General features: G+C 46.6%; 1 protein-coding gene across 1 annotated transcript in view; it reads right to left on the reverse strand.

The window, feature by feature from the left end:
- UBE2H (ubiquitin conjugating enzyme E2 H) overlaps positions 1–14,146 on the reverse strand; it is a 43,485-nt gene that overhangs the window by 6,879 nt on the left and 22,460 nt on the right. The window contains exons 2-4 of the mRNA XM_042051661.1: positions 9,201–9,277; positions 8,532–8,606; positions 92–131 (exon numbers count right to left, since the gene is read on the reverse strand). Of these exons, the coding sequence (XP_041907595.1) occupies positions 92–131; positions 8,532–8,606; positions 9,201–9,277 (192 nt within the window). The remainder of the gene's footprint in view (positions 1–91; positions 132–8,531; positions 8,607–9,200; positions 9,278–14,146) is intronic.

Below are 14,146 nucleotides of genomic sequence, written 5' to 3' on the forward strand. Positions count from 1 at the left end.
CACAGGCAGCTCCACACAACCAAAAACAAAATGGGAAAACATCTGAAATTTCGGAGGATTGAGCACGGACATGGAGGAGGGATTCACTTACGCTTCGTCAATGTTGGGATGGAAGATTTTATTCATGAATCCTGCAAGGAGACACAGAGGTAAATTAGCAGAAAAATCCCAAATAAATGTCTTTTTTTCCCCAAGAGGAGTCTGGAATTTATGGAACAAGGACTCATCGGAGTGGTTTCAGAGCCATCCTGGCCTGAGCTATAAATAGCTGTGTAACCTTTAAAATAGGCAGGCAATATTCCCAGCCTGGGGTCCTCAGCCATTCCCTCAAAATCCAGGGAAATCTGGATTCAGGAAATTCAGGAAAACTCTGCAGTGCAACCACAAAGCTTTTGCTGGATCCTGAAAATTCCTTTCCACGAGCTCAACGGAGCTCCCACATCTGATGAAGTGGGTTTAGAAGGGCAAGAATTTTAAACAAACACTGAACACCGAATTTAAATAATTTAAATTATATTTATGATTATATTTATTGAATTACATTTCTAATTTAAAGACTTTTAAATAAACACCAAACACAAATTTAAGCTCAACATTTGATTTTTTTTTAAAATATAGTTTTCCCAACAGAGATTTTCTATGAGCTCGACATCACAACATTAATCTACATGTGTGAGCCAGGGAGGTAATAATTCCAATTTTCCATCAATACAGCAATTAATTCTCCTGTTGGTGCCTCTGGTCTCCTAAAAACCAGCTCAGATGAGGTTTAGGAGGAGAGAGCTCAATGTGGCTTTGTCCACATTTCAGATTTCTGGATTTGAGAGGGATTTTTTTGTTCTGAGTTGCAAATTAAATTGTTAAATAAACCCCTGTGGTTTCAAGACTTCCAACGTCCCAGCACAAGGAGCCCCACACTTTAATCAAAAGGTAAATTTTGTTTTCCAGCTGCTAACTTCAGCCTCAAGTTCAGAACAGTTGGAAGCTCCAAACACTCCTCTCTTATCCCATAAATAACGATAAAATTAAGATATTAATGGAATTATGCACCATCCTCAATCTGTTTGGAAGCAAAGCACATCCACCCCAAAAAATGTTTCCAGTGATGGCTGAGAGTGGATGCAGGATCCAGGATCCCAACTCTTCAAGAGGAGGAACCCAAATATCTGGATGTGGGCACGAAACAAACATGGAATGGGGATGGAATTCATTCCCACATTTCTGGCTTGGAGAAATCATTTGGGCTCTGCCCAGAGGGGCAGCTCCAACCAGGAGAAGCTGCTTCCAAACCTTGGCATAGCTTTTTTAATTGAGAGTTTGAAATAAATCCCCCTTTTCCCTGTTGTGCCACCTTTTTTATTGAGAATTTGAAACAAAATCTCCTTTTCCCTCTTGTGCCACCATCCCGCAGCCCAGAAATCCCGACAAACACGGCCCAGGTGGGAATCTCCCTGCACTCTGCAGGAATCCATTTAAGCCAACAGCAACTATTGCTTCTGACAAGGATAAAAACAGGGAAGGAATTCAGGTCCGGGATATTTGACTCAATCCATTGAAAAAGCTCCTTCCAGGACTCAAAACACACAGAAGTTTTCTTTCCAGAGCAGCCCCAAAAAGCCTAAAAAAAATCTCCTCATTTACCATTTAAAAAGCTCCCAACCTCCCCCACCTTCATCCAAGCACTGGAGTATCATCTCTGCCCAAACAAGGAGCAATCCCAGTTTGAGTGACAGCATGGATCCCATCTGGGATCAGAGCTGGCATATGGGTTGAACTCCCTTCCTTCCCATGGATTCTGACACAAACAGAATTCCAAGTCTCCTTGGACTGCAGGATTTTGCACAGATACAACACAAGGCTGAGACGACGGCCGAGGCCAGAACAATCTCCAAGAGGAGAAGGGAGAACTCCATAAACATCTCCACACTAACAAGTGGATTTCAGGAATAGCTTGGCAGGATTTAGCTGGAAAAACCGAAGCAGATTTCAAAAGGGAAGCTGTAGTTTCATCAAATATTTACGTTCTGCAGCTCCCGCGAGTTTAAATCAGGTCACGGATCCATTTTGCCGGAGCTGAGCTGCAGCGAGCACTGATCCCGATCCCAAATCCTGCCTGGCTCTTTGTGGGGAAAAACCAAACATTGACATGAAGACTGGAGAGGGTGGGGAAGACACTGAGAATAATCCCTTCCTTCACATTGTCCTTGGGTTCAAGCTTCCCAAATGGAACAGTTGTTCTGCAGGGAAGAACAGGAACATCCTCTCCCTGCATTTGTTTCTGAGGACTCATTCTCCAGCCTCATTCCATGGACACAAATTATCCAGGCTCCATAGAAATCCTTCTTTTCCCTGATCCAGGAGTAAGCACAATTCTCTCCTCCTTTTTGTGGAATGTAAATTCTCCTGCGCCGACATCGTTCCAACAAACCTGACTTGCTCCGTGTTTATTTTTACAGATAAAAAGGACACAGCGCCCATGAACATCCAGGTAAAAACGAAATTCCAAGTTCAAAAAGAAGCCAGGAGGGAGGAAAAAAATTCCCAGCACTGGAGCAAGTTTATTGCCACAGGCCTGAAGACAGCACATCCCAATTAATGCAAGCAGAATTCCAGGTGAGCATTCCATCGGACAGGATCGGGATTTTGGGCTCTCTCCATGACCTGGAGCGTGAAGCCGAGGTCACAGCCTGTGATTCCAGGTGCTGGAGTGACTTCAAACACTTAATTTAACATTTTAAACCAAAATTGCCACTGAACTCCTGGAAAAGCCAATGTTTGGGAAGAATATGAGCAGCACAGTCCACCTTTTTTCCATATGGAGACACTGAAGTCCAGGATTGCCTTTGGAGGCAAAGCATAAAATAAAATCAGCCTTTGGCTGATAACAGAAGAACCCCGGGATATCCCTAAGGAATTCCACAACAGGAAGGGATGCAGCTGTTCCCACCCTGGAAAACCAACATGTGGATGCTGACCTTGAAAACTGTGATGTTTCATCAACAGCCCCGGAGTGAGAACTCCTTGGATTGCCAAAAATCCTTGAGGAGAAGGGCATTGTTAAATTTAAATCTCAGCTCACTGACAGGCTGCCAGTCTTCCTCGGTGCTGGAAACACGGGAACACTCAGAACACTCCAACAGCTGGATGTATTCCAGATCACAGAATTCCAGGATGCTTTGGGTGGGAAGGGACCTCAGAGCCCCTCCAGTGCCACGGGCAGGGACACCTCCCACTGTGCCAGGCTGCTCCAAGCACCAATATCCAGCCTGGCCTTGGGCACTGCCAGGGATCCAGGGGCAGCCCCAGCTGCTCTGGGAATTCCAGGCCAGCCAGGAATTCCTTCCCAAGATCCCATCTAACCCTAAGATCCAGGGCACTGCTTTGTAATGGGATCAAAGTGAGCAAAACCACAGTGAAAAAACGGGAGGAATTCCAGACTTACATCAATGTCCAGACTGAAACTCCCAGGAAATGGCCACGAGGAATGACAAGAACCAACGTGCTGCTGTCATGAGCTGCTTTGCCTGCAAGTTCTCCTCCAAAAGGCAGATCCCTAAAACCTGATAGCTTGGAGAATGTGGAAGATTCCCACAGAATGGTTTGGGTTGGAAGGGACCATAAAGCTCATCCAGTTCCACCCCCTGCCATGGGGATATTTTCCACTACCCCAGGGTGTTCATCCACCATCCAGGCTCAACTCAAAAGTTGGGAGATAAGAGGGAAGAGCGACATTCCCAAAGGCACATCCCAATCTCCTGGCCTTGCCCAGGGAGAGCCCAATAACACCGACGTGCTCCGTGTTTATCTTGACCAACAAAAAGGATGAACTGACCATAAACATCCACGAAAAATGACATTCCAATCGCAGCTGCATGGTTGAGGATAAATGCAAGAGGATTTCCCACTGGATCCAGGGATGAAGCGGGTTTATATCCACCTACCCATCCCAAACTCCCCACGCAGGGATTTGCTCATGGATTGCGGCCAGTTGGACACTTGTGCCTCCCCAAACACCCAAAGGCCTGCAAGGGAACTGGGTTTTAATCTTTAGATATTTCATTTTTTAATTTTTAAACCCACTTTACACCGATTTCAGGGACTCCCTTCCCGTGGAACCACCATGAGAAGATTGAGGAGCTGTGGTAGGAGGTGGGGAGAGGGCAGCAGAGCAAATCCTCTGTCCTGGTCCCCCCTGGTGTCTGGAACAACCGGTTTAGCCTGTGGCCGTTCCCATTTTTCAGGGATGTTCCCACCTCGGAGCTTCACTCCCTGTCAGGTCAAGGAGCCCTCCTTGGCAAAGGCACAAATTGATTTTTGATGGAATTTGGAGGTGAGGAGCCCTCTCAGAGCACTGAGAATGGGGTGTACTCACTAACACAAGGAGTTTTTATCACTCAAATCCCAGCAGCTTCCCAAAACAATAAATTTAAGCACAGGCCAGGAGAAATCTGTGAAATCCTGGCTGGAATTAAATGAAATTTTTAAAAAATTAAGTTAAATCCAGCTTCATTCTTGTACCAGCTGCCACAATGCCTCGTTCTATACATATCTATATATAAAAATATATATTCCATATGTTCTGTGCACACAGAGGGTGTCTTGTTTGGGGAAGCACTCGGAAAAAAGGGAAAATAGAAATGCAAGGCACCTGCAGATAACTGGGACAGAGATGGAGGAAAATGAGAGCTGGGTATGAAGATATAGAAAATATAATAATAGAATAGAATATGAAATAAAGATAATATAATATAGGAATAAAGATATAGAATTTATAAAAATATATTGATTTCTAAATATATTTTTAATATATTTAGAAATATATATTTGTATCTTTAATATTGATTTATAAATATAGAGAGATTTTATAAATACAGAAGGAATTTATAAACATAGAGAGAATTTTTATAAGCATATATAGAATACATAGAATTTGTTTGAGCAATTGAGGCTCTGGGCATATTGAATGCAAATTTTCCAGTCGTGGGATTTGATTATTAACAAACCCAGTGCTGGCCTAGTACTCCTGCAGATTTTAGCAATAAAATATGTACTTTAAATTCAAATAATAGAAATGAATAAATAGTAATTAAATAGTAAATCAATTCCAGGGAACAGCTCAAGCTCCCAGGTTGTTTCCACTGCTCCGGTATCCGAGCAGGGCAGGACATTGCCAGTGAGTTTCCTCCTGTTTGTGGCATCAAAGGGAATGAATCTCCAGCTCTTGGCAGGAGCAGGGAGTGATTAAAACCACCAAATTTACACCAAGTTTTCTCCTGACCTGGAGCTCCAAAGAGCCCTTCCAGTTCTCCACAACTCCCCTTCGGAAAAGCAGGAAAGGCAGGAAGTTGCCCTGAAGATATTAAACCCCAGGGAAAAGGAGAGAAGTGGAGCCAGCAGGGGCAGTGAAATCATAAACAGCTCCAAACACTTTGGAAGTGGAAGCAGACATGGAGCAGGGAATTGCTTCCTCAAAAATGCAGGAATATTCCCATTCCCGTTAATTGGCTGAAGCTTTGGGAGCAGCAGCATCAGGAAGTGACTGGAGCTGGTTTTGTTCAGAGCAACTGCTCCAGGTCAACCCTGAAAATCGGGATATTCAGGGATTTATTTATCCTGATGGGAACAGGAGCCCAGTTGCCAGCCCTACATCTGGCTCCGTTTAGATTCCTGGCTTTTCTAGGATGTCCAGTTCCCTTTTTACTGCAAGCTGGGGAGCTCCTGTTGGGAAAAATCATCCTGCAAAATACGGGATCTGTCTGATTCCACAGCACACCCAGGCAGTGCCAGGAATACCGGGAAGGCAGCGCGGGATACGATGGAACACTGGGAGCTGTCCCAGGAATCTCCACACGGATCCCAGGATGGTTTAGGTCCTTAAAAGCCATTCCCGGTGCCAGTTTTAGGGAACAGCACTAATGATGATCCCTGTGAAGGGCAGGGAATAAATGCCATGGATATTTGAGGAAGGAGCTGTGGATGGGAGAAGGGAGCGAAGATTTGACAGGAAAAGAGCCAAAAAGCTTCTCCTGGACTCAAAGAGCATCGCTGCTCCTTCAGGGATTCCCAAAACATCCACACCTCTCCCAAGGACAACTCTGGAACCCACTGGAAAACCCTCTTCTTGTCAGGTTGGTGCTTTGGGAGAGAACACCAAGATTCCCTGGATCTCATCCTTGGATCCACGCTGGGATAAAAGCAATTGGAGCAGAATAGAAGGGAACTCTCAGCCACTGTTTTTCCGGAGCACACGGATACGCTCCGAGCCCTCGGGTTATTTGCTCCAAAAAAAATTCCACGGTAAAACCAAAAAAAAAAAAAAAAAAAAAGCCAAATATGCTCCGAAAATTCCAAGTTTTTTTGCAAAAAGCCCATGCCAGAATCAAAGATTTCCAAGGATGGAAGGAATAGTTCAGCCTCCAGCCCTGGAGGAACAAGGGAAGGTGCAAGGACGGTGCTTCTGCTTTAAGCTTTAGCATAAAAGTGGAATTTATTAAAGGAAAAGCTGCTGGATTCTGTATTTTCTCCAAGGAGGGACTCACATGGACAGGATCCTTTCCAATGCTCCCAGTTCAGCTGGGACAAAGGTTTGATCTGGAGTTATCAGCAATGTCCAAACCAGAGATAATCGGGATGGCCCAGGAGGCTTCACCCAGGCCTGGCTGTCCCAGATAAGCTGGGCTGGGGCAGCAAAAACGGGAACCAAAGGAAAACAAACCCCTCCCTGCAGCTTCCTGGGAGCTTTCCTGAGGCCCAGCACTTTCCTTGGAATTTCCCAGCTTTTCCAGAGCTCTGCTTTGCTACACCAGCTCAGGTCTAGCAAGGATTTTATCTAACCCAACTCTTGTTTCTAGCAAGAGGCAGATTTTTGGGAAGAAAAAAAGGGGGGGGGGTGGTTCAGCAAGAGCTTGAGGAGATAAAAGGGGTTTTTCAGCAAGAGGAAGATTTTTGGGAAGAAAAAAAGGGATTTTCCAGTAAGAGGCAGATTTTTGGGAAGAAAACAAGTTTTTGTCAGCCACTTGAACAGAGACTCGTAAAGTGAGGGAAGCTCCTCATGAGGTCTGGGATAAACCAGTGGAAACACAATGGATTTAAACAAGTGAGGGATGGGAAACTAAAAAAAGGCAGCAAAACCAACGTTAGAAGGGCCAAACCAACTCAGTGATTTGAGCAGGAAACAGCTCCCTGCACATCATCCTGCCCCTGGATCCCTGGAAGTGTCCAAGGCCACGATGGACTGGGGTTGGGGCACCCTGGGATAGTGGAAGGTGTCGGGGTTGGAACTGAAGGAGGTTTAAGGTCCCTTCCAACCCAAAGCATTCCATGATTTAAGACTGCCCTGATGTGCATCGGTTTGTGTCACTTTGGAGGGAGGAGGGACAAAGGACTGGCAGCAAACAGTGGGAATTCACACTGGGAGTGTGACTCTCCAAGAGGAAGCTCCAGAGCTGACTCAGGAGGAAGAAAAGGCTCCTCAGAGCTGCAGATTTCTCTGCTGTTACTCAGCTCTTTGCACATTTCTGGGGTTCACAGAAGGATTCAAACAAAAAAAAAAAAGGTAAAGAACGGTGGATGAACAGCATCGCCCTCTCCCAAAAGGCACAAATCCCACTTGGAACAGATTACTTCTCATCCCACAGAGCTCTCAAATAAAATCTTAGCCTAAGGGGTTATTTTAAAGCAGCAGCCAATGCTTGTGAGCTCCAAAGGAGGATGTTGATGTTGGAAAGGGCCCATCCCATCCAACCCTTCCAGTGGAGTTTCCACATCAGTTCTCCCTGGGCAGCTCTCCCCATTCCTGGAGTCCCGTGGTGGCTGAGCCACAAACACATCCCTCTGCCCCACAGGTGACACTGCCCCACAGGTGACACTGCCCCACAGGTGACACTCATTTCACCATCACAAGGGAGATGCTGGAACTTCCTGCTCCAGTTTTCCAAGCAGAAAACTGGAAAATTGGTTGTTTTATTTACAGCTTCAGCAACTGGAATAAAGTCGGGCACCTGGAGACATCTGAGGTGGCTCCCTGTTCCTCAAGGATGGATCCAAGCTAAAAACCATTTCTAATTAAATTTCCAAGGTGAAACAAACCTGACCAGTCAAGCCAGCATTTTTTTTTTTTTTTTTTGGTGATAAATCCCTGCTCCTGAGCTCTTCTGCATCGGCATTCCCTGCTCCAAGAGGATGGAGGCTTCAGTGGAGGAACTTCCATCCAATTTTGGACAGAAGACCCCAAAAGTTGGGTTCTCCCCAAGACCATGAACTGTGGCTTTTGCTCCACCACCCACCAGTGGAGTTATTATTAAAAAAAGCACATGGAATAGAGATTTAATTCATCAACACACAAAAATGCAGCCAAATCCCACTCCCAGCTCCTACTCCTTCCAAAGCCCAAAATTCCTTTCTGCTTGAGATCTGAAATCTGACAAAAAACATTTTGCAGACTTTAAGGTCTTATATTGCACTGGTACAACTCCACCTGCAAACTTGAAGCACAAATCACAGGATTTTGATGGAAAATGAGCATTTGTTACCTATAGACGGGGATTTGAAGGGATATTTGTCAGGAAGGTCGACTCTTACTTTCCATACTCCACCTTCATATGGTGCTGCAAGGGAAGAAAAGCAGGAATTAGACACTCCACAGCTGAGGAGAGGATAAACAGAACCAGAGCATTAAGGAAAACACATCTCTGGAATAATACACGGCTCCGCTGGGGGTGAGATTTCAGAGCAAACCTCCCACGGGAAAAGCCTTTTTCCTGCTCTGCCTGACACGATTTGAACCGATTCTGGAAAAGATCTCGGCACAAAGACACCGGATTAAAACCAGGCACTTTGGGATCACCTCCTTACCTCTGGAGATGGTGCTAAATTAAGGTGGAAAAGCCATTTTAACGACAAACTCCAAAGAAATTCCCATGACCAATGCAAAACTTGGGAGCCAGGTGTAAGAAAGCTTAGGAATGCTGAAGGCTGGAGGTTTCCAGAGGCAGCATCCAGCTCTGCCAGCTCCAAAGGGTGGGGTCTATCCACATCCATGCTCACAGCTGGATCCTCCCCACCCTCCAGAAAGCAGCTTCCCTGGATTTCTCCCTCTCCCCCTTAGATTTGCTCATCTCTTCCCCTCAGGAATGGCATCTCCCAGTTCCCCACCATAATCCACTGGCTTGTTTTTCAGAAGGGCTGGGTCACGAACTTACTTCCTTGTGGTCCATAAAACTTCACGACAAATTCATTGAGTCCTCCTAAGATTGTGACTTCGTGTTTGCTCTCAATCCTGATGCAGCAAGTCAAGGAAAAACATTTAATCCGGGAAACAAAACCCAATTACTCGGAGCCAAGGAATTTACTCAAAGCCTGTTGACCCAAATATTCAAAATATCCCAAGCCTGACCTGGAATTTCAGTGTCCTGACACATCTAAGTGACCACAGCACCACAATGACGTCAGTAAAAGCCAATTCCCCACCCTGCCCTGCCCTGAGGAAACTTGGGATGAATCCTCAGAGCTGCTGAGTTTTCCATCCTGTCCTGCAAGGTGTGAGCACGGATTTAGGAGAGTGTTGGGCCCCTACCAGCAACGTGTGAGAAATAAATGCACTGAGGCTGCTCACAGCCCCTGCTCCCAGGAATTCCATGAAATAAATGCACTCAGGATGCTCACAGCCCCTGCTCCCATGAATTCCATGAAATAAATGCACTGAGGCTGCTCACAGCCCTGCTCCCATGGATTCCATGAAATAAATGCACTCAGGATGCTCACAGCCCCTGCTCCCAGGAATTCCATGAAATAAATGCACTGAGGCTGCTCACAGCCCCTGCTCCCATGGATTCCATGAAATAAATGCACTCAGGATGCTCACAGCCCCTACTCCCAGGAATTCCATGAAATAAATGCACTGAGGCTGCTCACAGCCCCTGCTCCCAGGAATTCCATGAAATAAATGCACTCAGGATGCTCACAGCCCCTGCTCCCAGGAATTCCATGAAATAAATGCACTCAGGATGCTCACGGCCCCTGCTCCCAGGAATTCCATGAAATAAATGCACTGAGGCTGCTCCCATGAATTCCATTCTCCCCGGCTGCCTCCGGAGCTGGTGGAGACCTCCCACAGCTCCCATGCAAATCGTGGCACTCTCATGTTAATTTGACTTGCAAGCCCAAAAAAACCCCCGAGTCTTGGAAGAGACAGAAGGGGGGAGAGTGCGGCGTTGAAAAGAACAACTGGAAGAATCAAAGCGCTTCGGGAAGAGGGGAATACAAAGGGAAAGGCAAGTGGGAAGAAGGGAATACAATGGGAAAGGCAGGAAATCTTTATTCCAAGCAAGGCTCGCTTAAGACAATTAGTGGTGATGTTTCAGCGCTGAGGCTTGATAAGGAATTCTGCTGTAAATCAGGGTTAATGGGTTGGGAATAATATCCTACAGCAATTCCCTTTCATCAATAGTCTGGATATGAATTACAAGGGAAGCAGGAGAAAATCAAAGGTTTGTTCCCACCTGAACTTCAGCTCTGCAGCTCCGAGGCTGCTCCCATTTGAGAGAAGGGGACACGGAATATTTCAAATAAGATCCCTCACATCACAGCAGGAGCTTGGCAGGAATGTTCCAGCTACTGGGAACTAAAGGCAGATTCCCCCTTTTTTCCCACATGACTTTTCACTCGGATGGAAAAGCTCTCCTGCTTTCATGCCCAGGATTGTAGGAATTCCACAGACCCCCCCCTCGGACCTTGATGACACCTGGGCACAAACCCAAATATTCCCAACCCACCAGGAACAAAGAATTCCCACCTCAGATCCCTGATCTGAATTGACGACCTGTGAAATCTGCTGGAGGTGCCTCACAAAGGGCTGTGAGAGGTTCCTGCAGCCCGAGGTGCCGACTCCACGCGGGCAGCTTGGGTGGGGAGATCCAAGTCCCATCTGCGGGGTCCGGCAGGATTTACTGCAGTTCCTCAAGTACAATGACTCCCAGATTGGACAGACTTTTCCCACAGTGTCGGCTCCAAAAGGGTTTGGACACAACAACCTCCTTCCCCTCGTTCTCATGGGGTGAGGGAAAAGTTTACAGCCGTTTGTTTTGGCTCTGGAGTTTTCTTAGTTCAGCATGAGCTGCTCTGCCCTAAAATTCCATGGCAAGGAGCTCACTGCACCCAGCAGTCACCCAGGAGCAGCTCACAAAGGGCAGATGGAAACATAAATGCTCTCAGTGCAAGCGATTTCTCTGCTAAAATCCAACGGGAATCTCTGGGAAAAGCGACATCGCTCCAGGTTTGCGGAGAGGAGCCTCCCAAAGAAGTGTCATGGCTGCTTTCAGTGCTGATGTTGAGGGACATTTGTCACCAGATCTTTTCATGTCACTCAGTAGCACATCAGGAAGTTTTAAGTTTAATTCCTTAGGATAATGATTCCAGGTTCCCAAACTCTTACACGGTCCTGCTGTGTACGATGATGGCCCAGAAAATGTTTAATACTGGAGGATTTCACACTCGCAGCAGCTTCACAGAGCAGGTTAAACACAAATGATTTTACTTCGGACTAAATTAAGTCCTGCTTAATAAAAACCAGCTCTCCCAGCCTGATCCTGAGCAGGCCCAGCCTGGATGCTCCCCAGCTCCGTGAGTTAATGCTGACCATAAATTAAAGCCGAGTTTTCCACACTCGGACTCAATCCTGGTGTTCCCAAATTCAGAAAGTATTAATGAGGGCCGTATCTGAATATTGTCCTTTTGTGGCAAAGACCTAAAATTCCTACCAAAAAAATCAGTGAGTGAACTGGGTTCATGAAAGGGAGAAATATTGGGATGAAAGGTTTGGGAACAACCACATTGTTTATTGACATGATACCAGACACTCTTCCCTGTGAGGGTGGTGAGACCCTGGCACAAATTCCAAGAGCAGCTGTGGCTGCACCTGCATCCCTGGAAGTGTCCAAGGCCAGGCTGGACGGGGCTTGGAGCAGCCTGGGATAGCAGAAGGTGTCCCTGCCCATAGTTTGGGTTGGAACTGGATGATCTTTAAAGTCCCTTCCCAACCAAAACCATGACTCCATAATTGAGGACAGACTGAAAATAAAGCAGATTTCAGCAATAAAACCCTTGCACCAACACAGGGGAAATCTCCGGAAGTGCATTAGCAGAAATGAGGAAGCTGGGAAAACCCTCTTTCCTTGGAATGAGGTGAATTCCAGGTGAGCCCCCAGTTACTAACACAGCAGAGGTGAACCCATCTGCCCTCTCCCTTCTCCACCATGGAAGAGATGCCCAGGAATGTGAAATCTTGGAATTCCACAGACAAAACAGCTGAGAGCACTCCTGGGAGAACTGCATGGAGCTGTTACAGAAAGAACATTTCCACCCTACAAGCTTTTTCCATCTCCAGAAATTTCCAGGAAAGGAAACACTTATTGCAGAAGCCAGGACTCTGGGAAGACCAGGAATCTGAGGGAGACCTCCAGGCTCCTCCATCTCACAAAGCTGTTCCCACCGCCACAAGGGAACCCTCCAGCAGCACAAGGAATCAGCACAGGGGAACAGCAGAAGGATCTGACATGTTTAGAGCAGTGTCCAGCCCACATTCCCAGAGAAAGCTCCACCATGACTCCCGGGGATGTATCTGGGAGTGAGGAGCACAGGCTCTGATCCAACTGCTCTCTCAGCTCACACGGAATTTTTTCCGTAAGGTGAAAGTCTTACAACCAAATCCCAGATGAATTCTGTCCCAAACACACCAGGAATTAATCATCAGGCTCAGATCTAGGAGCAGTTGCCTGTCTGAAGACCCACAATCCTTACGGAACCCAGTTGTGCCAAGGGCACACAGAATCTCCTCTCCTGCGTTCAGGGTTCCAGTGCCAGATCCCGCAGCGATTCCAAGTAACTCCCAGCAAGGAGAAATGCTCCAGGTCTTCAGCAAACTGAGCACAGCTTTGGGAAAGCCCAGGAAGGGAGCATCAAGAACTTGGAGCAAGATTCCCACAGTTAAGGTGACCTCCATGCGTTTCTCCCGGGATTGCTATGTTTGTGTCCACAATTCCCAGCCACCTCTTTCATTGGATACTGATGTGCATCCGTGCAGAAAGCCCCCAGGAATTCAACCACACACCCAGAATTTTTTGGGAAGGCCACAGCCCCCTCACCTTTTAGTCCACCCTGTCCAGGCCAATCCCTCTGTGCCCACACTGCCTCTCAGTGCACTCTTCATTAGTGAAATTTACAAAAACCCCAAGAAATTAATGGATAAAGACTTTTAACATTCCTAATCCCAGGGGTTCATCCTGGAAGGAGCACTTGTCCCCACAGCAGGACACGGAGTCAAGCTCACAGCTACAAACCCAGCCTGTAACACATCCCACGCCCTAAAATGTTTAACAACCATCACCCAAATCCCTTCCAAGACTTCTGGCCTTGCTGCTTTTATCTCCTCATCACCTCAGGATGCCAACTGGACCTGGTGCCAAAAAAAGCCAGTGGAAAAGTCAAGGGAAAAGAGAAAAATCTGGATACGAGTCAGGTTTCTAAGTTCAAAAGCCACAGAAATGAGGAGTGAGTCCTGAGGACCTGAAGATAAATTATCTTAGTTCCAGGACTACCAAGAGAATTTTAATGCCAGTAAATGTTGGGAATATTGACATGATGCTATGGAAGCTTGTTTTCAAATACCAGCTTGGAAGGGTTGCTAGGACAGAGCCAAGGGAATTTTTCAGGCTCCCCATCCTGTGCCTGAAATGCGCCAGGAGCTCCAAGGCCGACGGAGCCATGGATTTGCATGACAGGAACATCCCAGCTCCCTGTCGGGATCAAGGCTCTGCTTCCAGGGTTGAACTTACAGGAAATTGTTTCCTCACTCAGAATAAAAAGCAATTTAAAGCATTTTGCTTTTTCTACATCAGGACAAAGCCCCCACAAAACCTTTCCAATCTGGAGTGCAAGGACCTGCCCATCAGTCAGGACAAACTGGCCACCGTGGATTTGCCTGTTCCAGGGTCAAATTCCCATTTCCTCATCCTCATGCAGGGCCACCCACCACTGGAGGGTTGGATTTCCTCTGCAGCAATAAAAAAAAATTTTGTTAGGATTTGACTTCACACCCAGATCTCCCCAAATCCCAGATGAACATCACGGCCTACAGATGGTCTGTCTGTTC

The sequence above is a fragment of the Corvus kubaryi genome, unplaced genomic scaffold, assembly GCF_017639235.1.
Source record: "Corvus kubaryi isolate FWS band 111438036 unplaced genomic scaffold, C.kubaryi_AGA036_p1.0 135, whole genome shotgun sequence".
Taxonomy (NCBI): Eukaryota; Metazoa; Chordata; class Aves; order Passeriformes; family Corvidae; genus Corvus; species Corvus kubaryi.